General features: G+C 40.7%; 2 protein-coding genes across 6 annotated transcripts in view; both read left to right on the top strand.

The window, feature by feature from the left end:
- Positions 1–24,064, top strand: part of LOC134213488 (tRNA-dihydrouridine(16/17) synthase [NAD(P)(+)]-like) — a 359,207-nt gene that overhangs the window by 35,084 nt on the left and 300,059 nt on the right. The gene's annotated exons all lie outside the window — the stretch shown is intronic.
- Positions 11,440–16,655, top strand: LOC134213487 (uncharacterized). The gene has a single exon (XM_062692576.1). It carries the CDS (start codon positions 13,107–13,109, stop codon positions 16,008–16,010), a length of 2,904 nt encoding a protein of 967 aa, XP_062548560.1. The 5' UTR covers positions 11,440–13,106; the 3' UTR covers positions 16,011–16,655.

Here is a 24,064-nt window from a genome sequence, read left to right as displayed (position 1 = left end):
TTTCGCTCATCTATAGATTCTACTATCTATAGTTGTGATTGTCTATTACAGCGGTTCTCAACATGGGGTACATGTACCCCTGGTGGTACCTTCGCTAGCCATAGGGGGTACCGAGGACAAAAATGCGTAATGGCGGACGTATTACAATTAAAACGTTTGTTTGAGAAACTGCATATGTAACATTTTTGGCCAAATTGAGAATTTTATATATTCTGAATTCTCGTCCAAAAATATACATGTTTAAGAAAAAAATACGAGAGAAAAATTTGTTCTGGAAAGTAATTTTTTTTTCGTTTGTTCGAGAAACTACGTGCACGTATTTAAAAAAAATTGATCTGTATTATCGAAATCGAAAAATTCGGTGAAAATTTGTTTAAAACCAGTTTTTTGTTGTTTTCTCGAAATTGGGTAAAATGAATATAGGCAGTTTATCAAACAAATGATTTAATTCTAATCGAAACTCATTAATAAAGTTTTATTAATTGTGTGTTTTTAATTTCAAAACTTTGTCTTGTACATAATATGCAAGGCGATCAGTAAACTAAAGCTTCCACAACCAGCACTATGTATGAAGGGCTGCGGAACAAAAGATCAAACTGACAAAACGTCGAATGAACAAATTAAAAAAAAAAACTTCAATGCAATCTTCCTGATCGAAACAAAATGATGAATAATATGTTAAGAATATGCTTCTGAACTAAAATTTAAGATCTAAAGGCATGAAGGTTTTTTTTTTCAAACAAAGCTCGGTTGCTTCGTTGCAAGAGGATTAGAAGCATACTTCTACGCTTCTCAGAAGTCTTCATCCAAGCAGTTCCTTTAAGGGCTCGGATGACTCCTTTCAAAAGGCCTGTAAGCCTGCTTTCAAAAGACTCGGAACCCAAGTAACAATTGGTAGCCACAAACAGACATCATTGTCGAACTAAGGTTTAATAAAAGTATTCGTAGCTGAATAATGCATAGTATTGAATAAGATGTTGAGCAAACAATGCTGACATTAGTAACCATCTACTGTTCCACTTTCAACTATATATTTGAAAAATACGTTTTCAAAAGTTGCCGAAACATTTCTTTCTATTTCGAAACTCATATTGAACAATTAGCTCAATACAATAAACTTAAACTTGCAAAGTTTCTCCTATTCATCATGATTCATATGTTTAAATAATTTGTGTTTGAACCATTGAACAAACGCTTGAAAACTCTACTACAATCTAAACACAACACATGCTTATTTAGAAGTCTAATAATTGACGTTATCAGTAAACAACATCGCTTCTGTAGATGAATCTGCATGTAGATGAACTGCATGTAGGTTTCTTATAAAACAAACTTTATCAACAAATATACAATAGCAAACTATCATACCAGAACTATAATAGTTTGCTTTCCGGTGTGACATTTTACACTAGCTATAACATCATGGAATTCCTGTTCAGCTTTTGTACGATTGTTGTTAACTTTGAAGGATAATGACCAACAATCCCATTACAGCTATTTAACCAGTATTATTCAACAGCGTGAGATTTATATTTCTAATTCAGCTTAGTACTATCCAAGGTGACAAATATAGCCGATAGTAGTCAAGAGGGCTAGGAATTCAAAGGTCGTGGCATCGATACTGGTAAACTGTTTCCAATTTGTTTTTTTTTATCTCAGCTCCAATGTTTAACAACGCCTGAATTAGCGTTGCAACGTAATGAAATAAAAGGATTTGAAAACACAAACTGAACCAATCGTAATCAATAAGCAATAATATAAACCTCACGTTTATGAAAGCAATGCCTTTGTCAAAAAACCAATTCGCTTATCAAAGTGGAAAATCTACGATCTCGGCACTACATACGGTAGTTCAAAAAATCGAAAAAACACTTAATGCAAAAGAAATTGCTCTTGTAGCATTTCTTGATATTGAGGGCGCATTCGATAACGCTTCTTATTCGTCTATAGGGTCAGCAATGTTGAGGAGAAAATTCGACCCATGCATTGTTACCTGGGTACATGCTATGCTAGCTAATCGGAAAATCTCCTCTGAGCTTAGCGGTTCATACATCACTGTTAAAGCAACAAGGGGTGTCCGCAAGGCGGAGTGCTTTCTCCTTTGTTGTGGTCACTGGTGGTGGATGAGCTTCTAGACAGCTTAGAGAGAAGAGGCTTCGAAGTGGTTGGATATGCTGATGACGTTGTCATTATTGTTTGAGGCAAATTCGAAAGTGTTATCGTGGAAAGAATGCAATCTGCCCTAAATCACACTTTTCCTGGTGTCAAAAGTATCAACTAGGCATAAATCCTACAAAAACTTCCATTATCCCTTTCACCAAACGGAGAAAGGTACAACTGAAACCCCTTTTCTTGAATCAAACACAATTAGTTTATTCAAGTGAAGTAAAATATCTAGGTGTCATACTCGACGCAAAGCTTAATTGGAACTCTCATCTCCAATCAGTTGTGCAGAAAGGTCTCAATACACTTTGGGTTTGTTCAAAAACCCTTGGTAAAAGATGGGGCCTAAAACCAAGTATGATCATGTGGATATATAAAACCATTGTCCGTCCCAGGACAACTTACGCTTCCCTTGTCTGGTGGCCTAAAACTAATGAGGCTGCTGCAAGGGCTAAGCTCAACAAAATCCAACGCACCGCTTGCATAGCCATCACTGGTGCAGTTCGTAGTACACCCACTTTGGCCCTAGACGCAATGCTTCACCTGCCCCGGTTAGATCAATTCATAAAGCTGGAAGCGGAAAAAAGTGCTCTAAGGTTAAAGAGAACAAAAACACTGCTGTCGGGAGACCTTACGGGTCACCTCAGCATATTAAATGAATTTGCCATAAATCCCGCAATAGGAATTTGTAGTGACTGGATGGAAACGGTAGTCAATTATGACTTACCTTACGATGTGTTCATTCCTTCCCGCCAGGAGTGGGAAGGAGGTGGACCCAGCGTTCCAACAGGCTCTATAAATTTCTTCACAGATGGTTCGAAAATGAATAATCTGACAGGATCCGGAATCTATGGCCCTACAACAAAAATTTCTGTCCACTTAGGACAGTGGCCCACAGTATTTCAGGCGGAAATATATGCAATATTAGAATGCGTGTTATTATGCCTGAGGAGAAAGTATAGATTTGCAAAAATATGTATTTTCTCTGACAGCCAAGCGGCACTTAAGTCGCTTAATAACTACACTTGTAACTCAAAGCTAGTGTGGGAATGCATTCTGGCTTTGAAAAACTTATCCATACGCAATCGAGTCTACCTATATTGGATCCCAGGACATACGGGTCTAGAGGGAAACGAGATTGCTGATGAGCTAGCCAGGAATGGATCTAATGAAAGGTTCATTGGCCCTGAGCCCTTCTGCGGGATCTCAGACTGCTCTGTAAAATGGAACTGAACAAATATATGGTCAGTCAAATCACATCAAACTGGAATGCACTTCCCCATACGAGCCAATCCAAAAGGCTCGTAACGATTAACCCCAAGAAAACCCAACAACTATTAGGTCTCAACAAAGGGATCTCAACATCTACACCGGTCTAATAACTGGACACTGCCCTGCAGATACCATCTACAAAAGATCGGAGCAATCCAAACCTCAAATTGCCGCTTCTGTGACGAGGAGAGAGAAACATCAGAACACATCCTCTGCTATTGCAGTGCACTCACCCAACGTAGGTTCAAAGTTCTCAGCAAGCCCTTTTAGGGCCTGCTGACATATGGATCTTATCCCCCAAGGACGTGGTTGGCTTCATAAAGCTAGTCTCGCCAGAATGGGGGAGTCACATACTGTAACTCAGGATCTCTATTCATCAATAATAGATGGTCTTGAGTTCAGTCGATACCAAGGTATCTCAGTGACAAACATGTTACTGAGATAACTTGCGTATTTCACAGTAAAAGGGTATATCACAATAGTCCTAAAATCTGGACGCAGTGATCTTCACCCGACAAACGAGGAAACGAGGAGGAAACCTCACGTTGTTGAATAATACTGGTTGAATAGCTGTAATGGAATTGTTGATCATTACGCTTCAAAGTTGACAGCAATCGTACAAAAGCTTTACAGGATGTTATACAACTATGTTTACATAGTTGTATAACATTATGGAACTCTTGTAAAGCTTTTGTACGATTGCTGTCAACTTTGAAGCGTAATGACCAACAATTCCATTACAGCTATTCAACCAGTATTATTCAACAACGTGAGGTTTATATTCCTTATTCAGCTTGGTACTATCCAAGGTGTCAAATATAGCTGATGGTAAACAAGAGGGCTGGGGATTCAAAGGTCGTTGGATCGATACCGATATCCTGTTCATAATTTATTTTTCATCGTATCTCCAGTATGTTGAACAATGCCTTAATAAGTGTAGCAATGTTGTGAAATAAAAGTATTTAGAAACGCATAATTAAAAAAAGCCTAATCAGTAAGTCGCTGACAAGTTGAATTAACATTATACCTGGTTTTTGAACAAAGTTGATTAATAAATATTGTTATCTACTGTTTATTTAAAGTTGAAGAGAGGTTTCTAGTTGTTGTTGAATAAATACTCCATTTTTGGGCGAACAATGCTGGAACAAATGTTATCATGTATGATAGTATAATTTTTAATCAACGCTGGCTGAACAAATCTGACCATACTGATGTTTATTCAACTGGCAATTGTTACTTGGGAAGCCTCCTTTCAAGAGGCCTGGAAGCCTCGTTTCAAAAGGCTTGGAGGCTCTTTTTAAGAAAGTCGGAAGTCTTCTTTCAAAAAGCTCAGAAGGCCCCTTTCAAGAGGGTCGGAAAGTTCTTTTCAAAAGGCTCGGAGAGCTCATTTCAAGAGGCTTGGAAGCCTTATTTCAAGAGGCTTGGAATCCTTTTTTCAAGAGGCTCGGAAGTCTGCTTTCAAAAGGCTTGGAAGCCTCCTTTCAACAGACTCGGAAGCCTGCTATCAAGAGACCCGGAAGACTCCTTACAAGAGACCCGGAAGCCTCGTTTCAAGAGGCCCGGAGGCCTACTTCAAGAAGCTCGGAAGCCTCTTTTAAAAATAATCGGAAGCCTTCTTTCAAAAAGCTCGGACGGTTCCTTTCAAGAGGCTCGGAAGACGCCTTTCAAGAGGCTCGGAAGGCTTCTGCCAAGAGGCTTGTAAGCTTGTAAGAGGCTCGTAAGTCGTAAATCTCCTTTTAAGAGGCTCGGAAGCCTCCTACCAACTAGTTCGAAAGCCTCGCTTCAAGGAGCTCGGATTTCTTCTTTCAAGAGGCTTGGAATATTTTTTTTTTCATGAGTCTCAGAAACGTCCTTTCTAGATGCAAAGGAAACCTTCGTTCAAGTGACTCGACTGCTAGAACATTTGAAAGATCTTCGTCCGTAACGGTAGAGATGCTTTTTCGCCATCTTGAAGGTTGCCTCCCATAGGCTACCAAAGTTCGGAGCTTTCGGCGGGTTTAGGTGTCCACTTTGCTGGTTATTAACATTCGGTACAGCTGATGCAGCTCATTTGTCGCCCTGGTGATTTTTTTCGTTGTCCGAGTGTAGATAATTGGGGCTCCTTCTCCGAGCTACAAACCGTCGTAGAGCAGATTTGAAAGCCGGTGTGGAAAGATCGCCAACTAACTCCAGGTGAACCGCCTTCATCGTGAAGCACACCAACAAGCAGATGTAGACCTTGGTTGACGCAGCTCTTTTGTGGATAGCCTTAAGGTGCAGAGGTCCGGCGTAATCTACGCCAGTAACGTCGAATAGTCTGCTTACGGTAACCATCTGGGCTGGAAGCTGCCCAATCTGCTGACGTGCAGGAACAGGATGGGGTCGGGAGCATTGGAAATCTCTGACTTCTATTCCTCTAGATAGGAAGGCCCTCGGATTCTCAATTCCAGAAACGTGACACCACCGTGATCCATGGGCTACCGTTTGAACTTCAGACACATGGTTAACTATAATGGTTTTCCAGAACTACGCCATTGTAGGGTCACCACTGAGTCGGACCATAAGCAGGATTCGTCGATGTTCATCTGGAGACTTCTACAATCCGGTCGTACAGTTGAGATGCAATTACGGCGACGCATAGTTCGAGTCTGGGTATGGAAAGTCTTTTCAGTGGTGCAACACGGAAGTCCCTCTCCCTAGACGTTTTCACTCTTGGCATATATAATTGCGGCATTTTCAGCCTCGGAAGCATCCACAAAAGAATGCAACTGAATCGAAGATTTTGGTCGATCGCTATGGTTGGCTTGTAAGTTAAAACTGAAATGGTCATACTGGTTACTGGTTACCACATGATCCCAAGTGTTGCCATAATCTTCCTTCAATTTCGTGTTCTTAACAAACCTGCGTTCTAGCTGTGGGCTGCGGATAGAGTCAAAACGATTCTCAGAAAATCTCCAAAGCTGTCAAAAAGTATCCATCGCATCGAGAGAGTTTATGATCATTCTGAGCGCAGCCGAGAGAATAAACGTGTAAACCAACTCTTACTAATTATAGTTCATTTCTAACAAAACTCAATTATTTGGTGTCATTTCAAACCTATCGGGGAATTGTAATAAGTGAAGAGAATGATTTAATTTTACGATCAGGACAATAATTTATGCAATGCAGTAAACCGACGAAATCATTGCAATTAATTTTTTAAGATAAACATGATGATAATTTAATGTGAGAAAATCGTAGCCTATATTTGAATACTGAGAGGAAATTTGAGGTTTCAAGCAAAATATCTTGAAAATTAGAAACGATCGAGCCCGCTGCTCACAGCGTTCTAGTAACTCAAAACTTGGGCAGCTCGACAATGTACCTGCCATCGTGGGTAACGCTAGGTTCAAACAACTATTCACATGCCTTTTCTACCATCGACAAGGCGGAACGAGCCCCGAGCTCCTCTATTTTTCAGAATCGCTCCATTCCTTCATCCAATGAGAACAGGGAAGTGGTGATGATTTTGCAACAGACAGATTACTGATTCGCAAGAAAAGGATTGGTACCGCCTGCTACACCTTAGCCAAATAAGCTGTCGACCAAATCCGGAAGGTTTTCGGAAAGCTTAATTCGAGCTGCTGTTGGGAAGCGGTCGAAAAAGTATTGGGTTCCAATTACCAACCGATTTTACTTGGGCGGACTGAAATCGGGATCAGCAAGAAATATATCGTTCGGAAACTGCCCTTCATCAAATGGTATGTCCTTCCGCAAGGAGACTTGATATCATCCGCTTCAACACCAAAAAGGATACATCTTTTGAGAACTTTTCTTTGCGAGAAAGGATAACTGAATCAGTAGCATGATCAGGTGTATCACCGATTCTATGAACAAGCACGCCGAAAGCCATTTTAGCCAGCGGCGTGAATCAGCGTGGCATTTTTTTAATATCAGGGTGGCCAGTGAGTCGGGAAATCGGGAAATGTGGGAAATATGCGGGAATTGCGAGAAAAAGTCGGGAATTTCTTGAAATTCTACAAAAAATCGGGAAAAAAATCACAAAGTGTTCATATCATTAATTTATGAATAATTATTCTAATGTAAAACATAAAAAAAACAAAATTTATTATTCTAAATTCATAGGCTTTTCTGCGTAATTCTTCTTCTTCTTATTGGCATTACATCTCCACACTGGGACAGAGCCGCCTCGCAGATTAGTGTTCATTATGCACTTCCACAGTTATTAACTGGGAGGTTTCTAAGCCAGGTTACCATTTTTGTATTCGTATTATCATGAGGCTAGCACGATGATACTTTTATGCCCAGGGAAGTCGAGACAATTTCCAATCCGAAAATTGCCTAGACCGGCACCGAGAATCGAACCCAGCCACCCTCAGCATGGTCTTGCTTTGTAGCCGCGCGTCTTACCGCACGGCTAAGGAGGGCCCCACTACAGGAGAGCTTTTCTACGTAATGTGTGAAACTATTTGAGGAAATGTCTGCAAAATATTGGCAGATGCCAAAATGTTTATCCGCTCAACGGATTCTTCAATTTATTTGTGGTTAACTCTAGACCAACATTTAAGAAGGGTGTAACAGCCAACATTTATTTTTCCTGGTTTCTTGTCTACATACATAGAAAAAGAACTGAAAAGAATAAATTTGGGTTGTTACATCTTTTTCAAATGTTTGTCTAGAGCTATCGATTTTTAAAATAGTTAGATCAATGATTCGACTGTCATTTTGAATCTGCATCCATTTTCCAGCAGTTGTTCTAGATTCATTTTTTATAACAGTTGAGTTTCAAAAGCTTAAAACTGTTATATCGCTCAGTTCTATGTTCTGCGGATTTGAACCACGAATGAATCATGAGATTCAAATATTTTTCAATTGTTTTGGTGTATGGATGCGTCATTTTATTGACGGATCAATCCACTTTGAAATTTTCGGCGCTATTTCTAGCAGCAACATTTTTTTCCAACATGAAAAGAACACTGCTGAGGAAACCAGTGAGTTTGTTTTATTTTACGTGTGTTCGAAGGTTTGCAATAATTCTTAGAAGATTAGATTCTTAGATTCTTAGTAAACGTCAAAAAGTAGGAGGTTGCAAATTTCATATCAATTTGTCCATTTCGAAACATTTGCTGGCATATTCGCAGCCAAGATATTAAACAAAAAAATAATTTACGTCAATTAAAAGCACCTCTAGAATAAAGTATGATAATTAACGTTTTTATCGAAATTTGAATATAAATTTTTATTTGGAATCTTCAAAATTTTATCGGGATTTTTTCAAAAAATATCGGGAAAAAGTCGGGAAATATGCGGGAATTTTAAAATGTAAGCTAAGTGGTCACCCTGTAATATGCTGGTAAAAAAATAGTTTTTTTCTCGGGATATTTTCAAGGCATTAACATTAAAGCCTCGAACGCAATGGAGTGGAACGACGGTGGTAACAGCAGGATTTTACAGAAGATTTATGTCAAATCCTGCCGTTAGAGCTAAATAAGTAGTAATTCAAATCGTCAACATCGCCGGAAGAAACTGTTGAACTTTCCCAGAAAATTTTCCACGAGAGCTACTTTGAAGTTTGGGGAATTCTTCGGAATTTCCAAGGGAAGCTCTTTGGAATTCTCGAGAAAAAGTGTTTGGAATTTCCGCGGAAAATTCTTCGGAATTTACTTGAGAAGTCTTTAAGAATTTTCACGGGAAATTGTTCCAAATTTTTGCAGGAAACTGTCCGGAATATTCACGGAAAATTCCTGTTGAGTTTGTATTTAATATTCTTCGAAGTTTACACTGGAAATACTTCGAAATGGAAGCAGAAGGTTCATGGAAAACTCTCTTGAATATTCATGAGAAATTCTCCGGAATTTCCAAAATTCTTCAGAGTTTCCGCGGCAAATTGTTATAAATGTGGATTTCAATAATTTTCACGAAAAGTCTTCATCAGGCCGTTACAAATGTTTAATTAACATTATGTCCTATTGGTCTCCGGAAGGTCAAGGAGGGAGGGGATAATAAAAAATAATTATTAAAATGAAAAAAAAAATCAAAAAACTCCTCGGATTTGTTAAAGACTGTTTTGAAAATTCTTAAAATTATATGAATTTTATTTTGTTGCCTCCTTAAAATATTATTTTTAGGCAAAAAAAATCTGAGGGGGTGGGAGACATAATTGTTTTTTAAATATTTGTATCGGCCTAATTTTTAAATTTTCACGGAAAACTGTTCGCCATTCCAACGAGAAATTATTCGGAATTTTAAAGATTTTACGGGAAATTCTTTGTACTGGCCATAACAAATTCTTCGGAAATTCTGTGGGAAATTATTAAAAAAGGGTTGTTTGGCGGAAAATCATACGGCGGAAAACCATTTGGCCGATAACACGTTAGGCCGTAAATCATTTATCCGTTCCGTATTGAATTTGACTGAATTCATTTTTCGAAAATTTTATTTGGCCAAAGCAACATACGTCATCAGGCCGTTTGCTCGAAATGTTCGTTTGAAAGAAAAGGTCATTTGGCAGAAAATGTCAAGGCTTCTGCCAAACGACCATTGCAGTCAAATAACCTTTTCGGCCAAAGCACCAGAGATGTTCTACACAGTTGACAAAAATTCTGCTCTTTTATTTTTCACAATTTTTAACAATCAAGCCACTTGGGCGAATCTTCTTCTTCTATCTTCTTCTTCTTCTTCTTCTATATACATAAAAATGAATTTCTGTCTGTCTGAACCTTATAGACTCCGAAACTACTGAACCGATCGGCGTGAAAATTTGTATGCAGAGGTTTTTGGGGCCGGGGAAGGTTCTTAACATGGTTCGAGACCCCTCCCTCCTTTGGAAAGGGGGGCTCCCATACAAATGAAACTGAAATTTCTGCATAACTCAAGAACTAAGCAGAGAATAAATCAATTTTAGGCGAAACAAAGTTCGTCGGGTCTGCTAGTACATACATAAAAAGAAATTTCTGTCTGTCTGACCCTTATAGACTCGAAAACTACTGAACCGATCAACGTAAAAATTTGTATGCAGAGATTTTCGGGGCAGGGGAAGGTTCTTACGATGATTCGAGACCCCTCCCCTCTTTGAAAAGGGAGGCTCCCATACAGCTGAAGCAGAAATATCTCCATAACTCGATATCTAATTAAGCAAATGGAACCAAATTTGGTATATGATGCTTTTTGAAGACAAGGAAAACTTGTTTCTTGATTGTACGATAGTGTCAATCGATTCTAGGTAAAAATAGCTTTCTTTTGATATAGAGATCTCACTCCGGAGTCTTTTACAAGCTTTTTGAAATTGTGTTACATACTGGAGAGGGGAAATTCGCGCAAATTCAGGACGTTTTTCATTCGCTCAATTTTACTACTTAATCATTTGTTCATAAATGCTTACATGAACTCTGTCACTTCTAGTATACCTAAATATACTACTCCTACTGATCTAGGTTCATTTACTGCCAATGAGATGGTAATTTCGACTGATCTCATATTACGCTTTTACCATATTACGCTTTTGCACTAGTTCAAACCATAATTGGATACCCTACTCAATTTTCAATTTTGAAAAATTACTTTAAACTATATTTAAACATGCATCGAAGTTTATATTATTGATCGACATCAAAAACTTTTGCAAGATGGACTTGGGCGTTAGAGGGTAAATGAAAGCAGTTTTCTCTAATGCGCTTTCCAAAGTTTATATGGAAACTTCTTTATTGAGGTGAGATTTGAATTTATCCATATTTTATTAATTTAGTTTTTCAATAAATCAATTATTTTACTGCTATGAAATCATCGATTCCAATATTTTTTTGTTGTACGGTGATCCACATGTGCCTTTGTTAGGAACTTACAGTGCAGTGTCTTAGGTGTTTATTACTATGATTTCAATAAACATGGAGACACTTCGATCAATCTCGCTTTCTGATTTATGAAGCTCTTTAGAAAGATTTAAAAGAAATCAACTGTCATAATCCACAACATGTTGGGCGAGCCCTCTAACTATTGATATTATTTTGTCCATCTATGTATTCTAGGACACCCTGATATGATTAAACTATTAAGGGGTAAAATTGCATTTTCTTAATCACACTATAATCGGAATTAACCGAAAACAAAAAGGGCTAGTGACAAATCCTTTTTTAAAACCTCAGTCCTGCTTCGTTTTGGAAACCATACATCCCCTACCTTCCCAAAAACTTATTGGGTAACACCCATCCGGAAGAGTCGCTCATCCACTCACATTCAGCACTCACTCGGTGGTTCATTTCCGGCATTATCCTTCGTGACACGAGAGTAAGCAGGACATACGTTCCCCGAGGACGAGAACGACGGCGAAGCCAGTCACAGTTGAGACACCATCCGAACCGGCCGCGAAAAAAGGAATCTCCCGTCAAATGTGCTGAACGACCCTTACCGTCATCGATGGACATTTAAACGATAGACACCTTGCCTGATTGAAATTAGTGGCGCAACGTCAGAAACAGGATAACGACGGCGGAGGGGTCGCATACAAACAAATGCGCGTGGCGTGCTCGGGAATATGTAATGAGAAGTGGAAAATGATGTTGACGGTTGACCGTTGCTGCCGTAGTCGCTATCGTCGTAGTCGTTCGTCTGGCCTGCGGGAAGTGGAACACATATTGCATGGATAGCTGATTGGGAACCCGGGCCCATATAGCATATAATTGACGAATACGGATCTATTATAGTACTGTGTCAAGTGCTCGCTACTAGTGGAGGATTAACCGGTGGTTTGCTCTTCATAGCCAAAATAGAACGCAACATATTGGAAATTTGTCACATCGAACCGTGTAATGAGTGTTTCCAAAACAATATGTTCGATTCGATGAGCGGGTGTCACGGTCCACGGTGGTTTGGTGGATTCCATTATATAATGCCGTTATCCTTGGTCGGCGAGAGTGTAACATTGATGGGTGTCTGTGTGCGATTGTGACTAGGGAGGTGTGGTGGCAACCGATGAACTCGGTACGTGACTTCGCAGTAACTGGAACGGCTCACAAACCCCTTGGAACCGAATAGAACAACAGATATGTGAGTGAACCGAAAGGATCTAGCTTTGGTCTTTGGAGTACGACGAGCAGGATTGTTCGGCTGAGTGTTGTGACGACCGTCACTGACGACGCTAGTAGGATAAAGGAAGTAGCCTTCCAAAGTGTGACATCAAACCGTAGATAGGAAAAAAAGTGTCTGTGTGTGCCTGGAATTTTTGATGTGGAATTAAAAATAGACCAAGTCTAGCATTGTGACGTGTGTTATGTTATCTGTGGATGCGGAACATGAATACGAGTGGGAGTAGCGTAGTGGAAGTCTCTTGATTGGATTTCAAATCAAAAGTGCAAGACACGAGCCTGCTTCGGAGGTGATGACGACTATTAGGAATCCCTCGATAGGAAGAACGTAATAACTCTGCGTGACTTCTGCTTTGAAAGGGTGGGAAGTGTTTTGTAACTTTATCCCTAGGAGCGTGGGAAGCACATCGGGTGTGAAGCATAATAGCAATCGATAAAACCAACTGACGGCAAACTTTGCGTGGTCGCGGCATCGGTCTACTGAAGCGCGTGTGAGTTTGTATGTGCGTATGTGTATCTCGAATCGGATCGAGTATATTATGATGGTACAGCAATTTCCAATAAAAACACAAGAAAAGACGTCAACAACCCATCGATCCGGGATTGAATATCATGCTCACAGAGCATCATCAACAAGAACAGCCGAAACAAGAAGGAGGTGCCGCATCCACAGTTACGCTTCGGAAGGTTCTTCTCAAGCACAGTCGAAAACTCACAAGGAATCGATTTTGTTCATCCCAAGATAATTTGGGTGCTTCAGAATATCGCAAGGATCGACGGGTGCATGGACTGCAGTTGCCGTTGCATCCACTACAGCTAGTTGGTTGGTTTGCGTTGATTTTGTTCGGTTACTCGACGTTTGGCTTGCTTATACCGGCCTTGAATCCCTCGGTGCAGGGACCACTGAACTATCTACTTGCAGCGCTCTATCTGTTACATTTGGTTTCTCATCTGGCAGCCCTGTTGCTCGATCCAGCCGACGTAGAGCTTCGTCGCAAAAGCACTCGGACTGTAGTTCCCGAGTTTGACCGCAGTAAGCATTCGCATGTGATTGAGAACGGACGTTGCCATCTGTGCAACATCAAAACCACAAGCCAACGAACAAAACACTGTAGTGTCTGCAACAAGTGCGTCGGGACGTTTGATCACCATTGCAAATGGTTAAATCACTGTGTCGGCGGTCGAAACTATGCGGCATTCCTTATGTGCGTGGTGAGTGCTGTCATTGCAGCGTTGGTCATTCTGGCCGCAGCTGTCGTGGAAATTATCCTTTATCATGTCCAACCCGATTGGCTCAACCTGGCTTGGTTTGGTTTGGCGAACAACGTTTCTACTACCGGTCCGGTGATTGTGAGCTCTGCTACTGATCAGACTGATACCGATTTGAATAACGATACTCTTGCTAACACTCCGCTACCAACATTATTGGACAACATCACTAGTTCGGCGCAGGATTTGTTACTGAATCAGACTTTTTTCAACGATACGATAGCGGACAACGCTACTGAGTCAGTTGAATTAACAACCGATAAACCTCTCGAGTCTACCGGGATTAGTATCAACAACACCATATTCCTGGTATTCATCGGATTCTTGGGGATTTTGGCTGCGATAGCAGCTGGTCTTCTCATACATCTTTGCTTTTTCCACATCTACATCTCGTTCCTTGGTCTCACAACCTACGAATATATTCGCAACAATCGTCAGAATGTGATGACCAATTTGCCAACAATCGCTCAGAATGCCAGGCATCTTGCAAACGGCCCTTCGACTACCACATCCACCATAGGCACAACTTCAAAACTGAGCACGCTGACCAATTGTACCAAAACGAATCACCTTCCCGAGGTTTACATTTGTTCTTCAATTAATTCCTCGGTCCTACCGGTTTCGGGCACCCTCAACGACTTGAACCGTCAACGACCTCGCACATTGCATTGCTGTGATAATTCAAAAGAATGTACCAACAACATCACCTCGGCTGGTTTGCGGAACCTGGATGCAGTCTCACTATCAACGGCTGCAACCAGTGCATCAACCGTGACCCACCAGAAGGCGGCATTCTACATGTGTTCAATGTTAGAAGAGCGAAATGTGGCCGCAGTCAAAGGTCATCCCCGTGAAAAATGCGAATCACGAACGTTTCATTGCTGCTCTCAATTTCGCCAGACGGTTAACGGCGATGACTTCGAAACAACAACCACGGCGGAATCGTACGTTCACTTTAGTGAACAGTGTACGTTTTGTAGCTTTAAGGTTAAGCCTTCGGCTGGAAATACTTTGGATAAGAGCGAGCAGATAACCGCAGGACTACAGGAAAAACGATGTTGCGTCAAATCCCTTACAAAGCACCACCGATGGAAAAGGAAATGGAATTGTTGTTCTAACGTTCCGGACAGTCCGGATGTTCCGGGGGACCCCTTAAGGTCGATTTCTGCTGCAGTCCAGCAACATGGAACCGCACCTTCATTCCCGGAGATTACTAACGTCGTTGAACATAATCATTTGCAACAGCAACAACCAAATCAACTGAATCCCTATGAACTGACAAATAATGAAAATCGTGCCAATAACAATAGGAATAATAACTGTGTTAGCAACAATAACTGTAGCACTAGTACCGGTAGTAGTAACAATAGCCGAAATGGATTCTTTGATAACAATAATCTACTGTCGTCGGTAGGCGAGCACAACGCGATCAACAACAACTACACTAGCATTAGCTCTTCGAGTAATGGAAATAACAATCGCATTCTGAACGATGCCAACGGAAACGATGTAACCCTAATGCCCACCAGTGTATCTCCAGTGCCGAAGCGCCCACGGGCTAGACTTGTACGCCCATGGCCGGTAGTTCGTCTGCGGCATATGATTAGAATGATTGATCGGTACCGCCGGCCTCGTTGTCGGCCTGGTATAAACCAAGCATCTAACACCGTCAGCTCTAATTGCGTTAAACAGAATCAGGTCCGACCGATCTTATCGACCGAATGTGCCGCTGTGGTAGCGGCAGGTATAACCGCCTGTGGGCCAGGATCGCCATCCGTCCAGTATCATCATGGCTCGTCCATTCTGCCAACGTCCACCATCCGGACCGAAGTTCCACCGACGATGCCCGCTCTACCGCCACCGACAAGGCGCAAGCTCAAAAATACCACCGACGACCTGCAAGAGCTGGCCGACACTCTCATCTTTGTTCAGCAGCAACAACTACAACAGCAACAGCAGTTGCAGCAGCAACAACAACAACCAACAACGATTCGAATACCGGTCCATCCACCAACGTCGGCATCCTACCGGAGAAACCGACGCAAAAATATAATACGTAATCGCAGTCCTACGCTGTCACCGATCCACGAATCTGGCCTGTCGAACCCAGCCTCGCCGCAGCCCTGTAGGCACTCGTGCTCCGCCAGCATATCGTCCCTGACGTCTCCGGTTGCAGCGGCAGCCAGCATGTGCGCCGGTGGAATTGGTACTGCCAGTGTTTCGTCCTCTGTAGATAGAACATCCTAGAAGATTTCGTGTGTACGTGTTTTCGCTGTTTTCAAATACAATTTTCGGGGCACGCATACGAGCGTGCCCAGCTCAGTCCGGCTGGACTTCTTATCGAGACTAGAACAACTATAAAACGCTCTCTATTTCTTCGCAGACAACTCTTTACTCCTTATGAATCCATATATCACAGACAAATGTTGAAATAATTGAATTGTTACTGTACAATATTGTAGCTAAGCAAATAAATAAACCAAATGTGAGATCAGTATTTGTGAAACAACGAAATTTAAATTTCTAAAGAAAAAAAATACAAAAAGGCAAACATTAGTGCGAAGGGAAGATAATTTTTAGAGAAACGTTTTTTTCGGTGGAAGATTTCCCATTTAGTAAAAGAAAAATCAAGTTGGCGAAGAAAACAAACGATATCTAAATTAGTGTTAATCAAAGCGAAAGTGATTTGTCAAGAACACACACACATAGTCGGCGCAATGAGCCGGGATTTGTAACCTTAGTACTTGGAAGCATACATTGGTGCAGCACCCAAAAGTGGATGATTATTATATATTTGTTTTATAAACGCAGTGTAGGAGACAGAAGAAAGTTTTAAAGAAAGGCAACATATATAGAAATAAATATTTGTTTCTAGGATGAGTAAAAATTCCACCCTTGGTTGTTGTGAGTGTAATTATTTTTTGAGAAATTGTCATATGTCCTACGATTGTTAATTTGGAATGGAACTACGATTGTTTCTAAGGCGGTCTGCACTCGACCCACAAATGTGAATCATGTAAAGACTTTCAGAAATACCAAAATCCAACAGGGGATACAACTGGTAATGTGAAAACGAACGATGGGCATGTAGTCTTTCACATCTTATAGATTAAGGATTTTTCTCGAAAATTTTCATTTGATTTGTTTTTTATTGTTTTTCTTCAGAAATATTTTCATCGTACATGTAAATATTGTCTCTAAACCATTGTAGGAGATTGCGACTGGTAGAATTAATAGTTTGACGTTGGCTTTCTCAGTCTAATTTGTTGTCTTATGTCGGCAATGAGAGTCGGCCGACAGCTAATCGCTTAAAAAGGTCCAATATACGGGACCGAAACGTCGGGCTATGCCAAACTAACCGTTTTAATTAAATTAGACTGAGAAAGCCAACGTCAAATTATTGTCTAAATATTTTTCCAAAGCTTATGGCTCATGAACTCTTATTTTGCCTGAGCTACGAAAAAATAAACATCAACTTTGACAACAAAAGAAACGGATCGTCGAAAAAAATTGATATTACAACATACAGACTGAGAAAAGTCATTATTATCATTAAACGAGTAGTAAAGTCAGTGGGTATTTTTTCATTATTATCAATCATACTAATTTTCATTCCAACGTTGTCTTCCTAACTCAATTGATTCAAAAACTGTGGGATGAGTGTAGGTATAGGTTTTTAAAGACTACGATCTACGAGTGTTTAATAAGGGTGCAGCAGCTGTCGTGTAATAATATTAGAGTAATTTATCTTTTTATCTTGAGTAATTATCTTGAAAGGGTGGGCTGTGGTACAAGGACTCCATGGTGTGCTTAGAATAGTGTTATGGGCAGAGTATCAGTGTAACAGCACTGCCCTATGATAAGGTGGTTTATTTATTTATAGAAGATAGATTGTAATCGTCTATCGATTGTGAGATATTAGATATGCCTTTTTTGTATTAAGGCTAGTTGATCAACTCTGTGGGTTTACGAGGATTTTATCAAAAGTTTATTTTATAGGGGAATCTATAGTAAAGTTAACAGACGTTTCGCATTTCGCGGGACAGACTCGCATTTTCACTATTTGTCCCGCACTGAAGAATGTCTTATGAAACGTCCCGCTTTTTCTTATTTGAAGATACAAAAAAAAATCAGAAACAAAATAATTAGCTGTCATTTTGAAACTATTCTTACGAAGTTCAATCAAAGGTAATTGCCTATTTCCGGGGATTAAACCACCCGACTTGGACGTTAATTTACAATGTTATGAAAACTCATATGTGAATATGTACGTTATGTGGAAGATATTGATTAGGAAAATGTATTGGAGGTAACCACTTTCCCTTCGATGGGACTCGAACCCATGACCCAACAGTACGCTAGACTGGTGCTTTAACCAACTAAGCTACGAAGGACCTCCGTCGGCCTTCGCAACCTAGCGGCTACTGAACGAGCTCGAGATTCCCAAATTGGACGCATAGTCAAATCACTCGCAATCCATTTCTCAAGCCAATACTTCCACATGTGTATTGTACACATCCACATTAGAGGAGCGTGAGTATTTAGAATGTCTGGCGGCTATACATTCTTCATCAGCAACGGTACTGACCAAGTGAGGTTGTGTAAGCTATTTGCCAGTCGGTCGTCAAGCTCAGACCCGACCGCATTGCGTAGGCAAGAGCACGCAACTCAAGTTCAGTTCAATCAAAGGTAATTGCCTATTTCCGGGGATTAAACCACCCGACTTGGACGTTAATTTACAATGTTATGAAAACTCATATGTGAATATGTACGTTATGTGGAAGATATTGATTAGGAAAATGTATTGAGGTAACCACTTTTCCTTCGATGGGACTCGAACCCATGACCCAACAGTACGCTAGACTGGTGCTTTAACCAACTAAGCTACGAAGGACCTCCGTCGGCCTTCGCAACCTAGCGGCTACTGAACGAGCTCGAGATTCCCAAATTGGACGCATAGTCAAATCACTCGCAATCCATTTCTCAAGCCAATACTTCCACATGTGTATTGTACACATTAGAGGAGCGTGAGTATTTAGAATGTCTGGCGGCTATACACATTCTTCATCAGCAACGGTACTGACCAAGTGAGGTTGTGTAAGCTATTTGCCAGTCGGTCGTCAAGCTCAGACCCGACCGCATTGCGTAGGCAAGAGCACGCAACTCAAGTTCAGTTCAATCAAAGGTAATTGCCTATTTCCGGGATTAAACCACCCGACTTGGACGTTAATTTACAATGTTATGAAAACTCATATGTGAATATGTACGTTATGTGGAAGATATTGATTAGGAAAATGTATTGGAGGTAACCACTTTCCCTTCGATGGGACTCGAACCCATGACCCAACAGTACGCTAGACTGGTGCTTTAACCAACTAAGCTACGAAGGACCTCCGTCGGCCTTCGCAACCTAGCGGCTACTGAACGAGCTCGAGATTCCCAAATTGGACGCATAGTCAAATCACTCGCAATCCATTTCTCAAGCCAATACTTCCACATGTGTATTGTACACATCCACATTAGAGGAGCGTGAGTATTTAGAATGTCTGGCGGCTATACACATTCTTCATCAGCAACGGTACTGACCAAGTGAGGTTGTAAGCTATTTGCCAGTCGGTCGTCAAGCTCAGACCTGACCGCATTGCGTAGGCAAGAGCACGCAACTCAAGTTCAGTTCAATCAAAGGTAATTGCCTATTTCCGGGATTAAACCACCCGACTTGGACGTTAATTTACAATGTTATGAAAACTCATATGTGAATATGTACGTTATGTGGAAGATATTGATTAGGAAAATGTATTGAGGTAACCACTTTCCTTCGATGGGACTCGAACCCATGACCCAACAGTACGCTAGACTGGTGCTTTAACCAACTAAGCTACGAAGGACCTCCGTCGGCCTTCGCAACCTAGCGGCTACTGAACGAGCTCGAGATTCCCAAATTGGACGCATAGTCAAATCACTCGCAATCCATTTCTCAAGCCAATACTTCCACATGTGTATTGTACACATCCACATTAGAGGAGCGTGAGTATTTAGAATGTCTGGCGGCTATACACATTCTTCATCAGCAACGGTACTGACCAAGTGAGGTTGTGTAAGCTATTTGCCAGTCGGTCGTCAAGCTCAGACCCGACCGCATTGCGTAGGCAAGAGCACGCAACTCAAGTTCAGTTCAATCAAAGGTAATTGCCTATTTCCGGGGATTAAACCACCCGACTTGGACGTTAATTTTTACAATGTTAAGACAACTCATATGTGAATATATACGTTATGTGGAAGATATTGATTTGGAAAATGTAACCACTTTTCCTTCGATGGGACTCGAACCCATGACCCAACAGTACGCTAGACTGGTGCTTTAACCAACTAAGCTACGAAGGACCTCCGTCGGCCTTCGCAACCTAGCGGCTACTGAACGAGCTCGAGATTCCCAAATTGGACGCATAGTCAAATCACTCGCAATCCATTTCTCAAGCCAATACTTCCACATGTGTATTGTACACATCCACATTAGAGGAGCGTGAGTATTTAGAATGTCTGGCGGCTATACACATTCTTCATCAGCAACGGTACTGTTGGGTCATGGGTTCGAGTCCCATCGAAGGGAAAGTGGTTACCTCCAATACATTTTCCTAATCAATATCTTCCACATAACGTACATATTCACATATGAGTTTTCATAACATTGTAAATTAACGTCCAAGTCGGGTGGTTTAATCCCCGGAAATAGGCAATTACCTTTGATTGAACTGAACTTGAGTTGCGTGCTCTTGCCTACGCAATGCGGTCGGGTCTGAGCTTGACGACCGACTGGCAAATAGCTTACACAACCTCACTTGGTCAGTACCGTTGCTGATGAAGAATGTGTATAGCCGCCAGACATTCTAAATACTCACGCTCCTCTAATGTGGATGTGTACAATACACATGTGGAAGTATTGGATTGAGAAATGGATTGCGAGTGATTTGACTATGCGTCCAATTTGGGAATCTCGAGCTCGTTCAGTAGCCGCTAGAATGCGAAGGCCGACGGAGGTCCTTCGTAGCTTAGTTGTTTAAAGCACCAGTTCAGCCTGTTGGGTCATGGGTTCGAGTCCCATCGAAGGGAAAGTGGTTACCTCCAATACATTTTCCTAATCAATATCTTCCACATAACGTACATATTCACATATGAGTTTTCATAACATTGTAAATTAACGTCCAAGTCGGGTGGTTTAATCCCGGAAATAGGCAATTACCTTTGATTGAACTGAACTTGAGTTGCGTGCTCTTGCCTACGCAATGCGGTCGGGTCTGAGCTTGACGACCGACTGGCAAATAGCTTACACAACCTCACTTGGTCAGTACCGTTGCTGATGAAGAATGTATAGCCGCCAGACATTCTAAATACTCACGCTCCTCTAATGTGGATGTGTACAATACACATGTGGAAGTATTGGCTTGAGAAATGGATTGCGAGTGATTTGACTATGCGTCCAATTTGGGAATCTCGAGCTCGTTCAGTAGTTGCTAGGTTGCGAAGGCCGACGGAGGTCCTTCGTAGCTTAGTTGGTTAAAGCACCAGTCTAGCGTACTGTTGGGTCATGGGTTCGAGTCCCATCGAAGGGAAAGTGGTTACCTCCAATACATTTTCCTAATCAATATCTTCCACATAACGTACATATTCACATATGAGTTTTCATAACATTGTAAATTAACGTCCAAGTCGGGTGGTTTAATCCCCGGAAATAGGCAATTACCTTTGATTGAACTGAACTTGAGTTGCGTGCTCTTGCCTACGCAATGCGGTCGGGTCTGAGCTTGACGACCGACTGGCAAATAGCTTACACAACCTCACTTGGTCAGTACCGTTGCTGATGAAGAATGTATAGCCGCCAGACATTCTAAATACTCACGCTCCTCTAATGTGGATGTGTACAATACACATGTGGAAGTATTGGCTTGAGAAATGGATTGCGAGTGATTTGACTATGCGTCCAATTTGGGAATCTCGAGCTCGTTCAGTAGCCGCTAGGTTGCGAAGGCCGACGGAGGTCCTTCGTAGCTTAGTTGGTTAAAGCACCAGTCTAGCGTACTGTTGGGTCATGGGTTCGAGTCCCATCGAAGGGAAAGTGGTTCACTCAACTACATTTTACTCATCAATATCTTCCACATAACGTACATATTCACATATGAGTTTTCATAACATTGTAAATTAACGTCCAAGTCGGGTGGTTTAATCCCGGAAATAGGCAATTACCTTTGATTGAACTGAACTTGAGTTGCGTGCTCTTGCCTACGCAATGCGGTCGGGTCTGAGCTTGACGACCGACTGGCAAATAGCTTACACAACCTCACTTGGTCAGTACCGTTGCTGATGAAGAATGTGTATAGCCGCCAGACATTCTAAATACTCACGCTCCTCTAATGTGGATGTGTACAATACACATGTGGAAGTATTGGCTTGAGAAATGGATTGCGAGTGATTTGACTATGCGTCCAATTTGGGAATCTCGAGCTCGTTCAGTAGCCGCTAGGTTGCGAAGGCCGACGGAGGTCCTTCGTAGCTTAGTTGGTTAAAGCACCAGTCTAGCGTACTGTTGGGTCATGGGTTCGAGTCCCATCGAAGGGAAAGTGGTTACCTCCAATACATTTTCCTAATCAATATCTTCCACATAACGTACATATTCACATATGAGTTTTCATAATATTCTTACGAAAGATTTTCATGCTTCAAAAATTGTCTAAAGTTTCCCAAAGTGGTGGGTCGCGACCCACCAGCTTGTGTAAATCTTATGGAAGGGGGTCGCGACCCTCCCAACTTTGGGAAGCTACGAATTAAATGAGATCAGCCGGCTTGTATTTGTCTCATGAACAAGGTCAACGTACTCTATAGTCAAGATCTTGCGACTTTTGCGATTGAAGCATAAAGATAATTATTTTAATTTATTTTCGTGAATATATAGCTTCTTATCTTTTATTTCATGGCTATTTCGAAAGAAAAAATCTACCGAGGAGTCCTGAACAACTTTTTGTCTTTCTCGTATACTAAGTATACGTAAAGGCATATGATCACTACAGAAACAAAATTCTAATAGAAGGCGTGGAGACCCATAGTGTTAGGGGGAGATCTCCCAGCACCGGACACCTCCCAATACCGGACAGTTCTTAATACGGCACTTGCAGAGATTCCTCCATCATCTTATGTATATTGGTATTGAAAAGGTATTGAAGAGGTATTGAAAAGTCCTTTACCTACATGGAATATCAGATCCTCATGTTGTAAACTTTGTACAAAATTTGAAATTGAACAAAAATATCAACAAATTTCATGTTTCTCCTTACTTTAGAAGGTTTGATTCAACAATATTAAAATCAATCGAATGCATTCTGATTATTTCGAGATGGTCAATATTAATCATATTTTAAATAGCGTTCACGATTTGTTAGATATATAATGTATCTGTATCCGGTAGCTGTCCCCCGGGTCCGGCACTGAGTTTTTTTATGTGATCAAATAGCCATTCTTTGCACCTGTTTTGTTAAGCTTACTGCACCTTAATTGTTTTTTTTCTGCTAAGGTACCAGAAAGCCACAGAAATAAGCAGAAATAAAATTTGAAGATGTCATTGAAAATGGTGGGAATTTTGGATAGGATATAAGAAATTTAGCTGGAGAGTCAAATAAGCTCTACTAAAACGTGTTAATATGTATAACGAAGCAAGTGAAAAATATTACTAACGTGTCGAGTCAAGTACGAAACACTGGAGACGACCTTACTGTTGTGGTCGAAATACGTATCTGACAAGGTACAATCAAGTAGTGAAATTTAATTTCAAAATAACCGATTTTACAAAACATTTTCTTCCTTTTATTCCTATTTATTATTATATATATTCAGAAGCATTTCGACAGATATACTAGATTTTTAATAGGCTCTCGTAATCTTTAGTGATCATATTTACGGTATGGCAATTAATTGAATGAATATTAAATGTTTCAAAATGCTATGTTTTTCAAGCTATGTTTATTTTACCATCATGCAGTGTTCTTTTTCGAAGAAAAAATATCAAAAACAATGTTTATTACTTGTCATAAGACGAGTTTGTACTATTCCATTTAAGTCCACTACTTTATTGTACCTTTTTCCTTTTTCTTTTTCTTCAATGGCTCTACATTCCAATTTTGTCTACTTTTTAACTTAGTATTCTATTACCATTTCCTCAGTTATTATTTGAAAGCCATTCTATGCCAATTGAAATAAAAATTCTACCTTAAAAATGAAATTTTCCATATAAAATTGGGAAATCGCCACGAAAG

This window comes from Armigeres subalbatus, chromosome 2 (genome assembly GCF_024139115.2).
Source record: "Armigeres subalbatus isolate Guangzhou_Male chromosome 2, GZ_Asu_2, whole genome shotgun sequence".
Taxonomy (NCBI): Eukaryota; Metazoa; Arthropoda; class Insecta; order Diptera; family Culicidae; genus Armigeres; species Armigeres subalbatus.
Note: the sequence above shows the minus strand (reverse complement) of the source record. Positions and strands in the feature narration are given on the sequence as shown.

Coding starts and splice junctions, on each gene's coding strand:
- LOC134213487 (XM_062692576.1), top strand. CDS start 13,107: ATGCTCACAGAGCATCATCAACAAGAACAGCCGAAACAAGAAGGAGGT.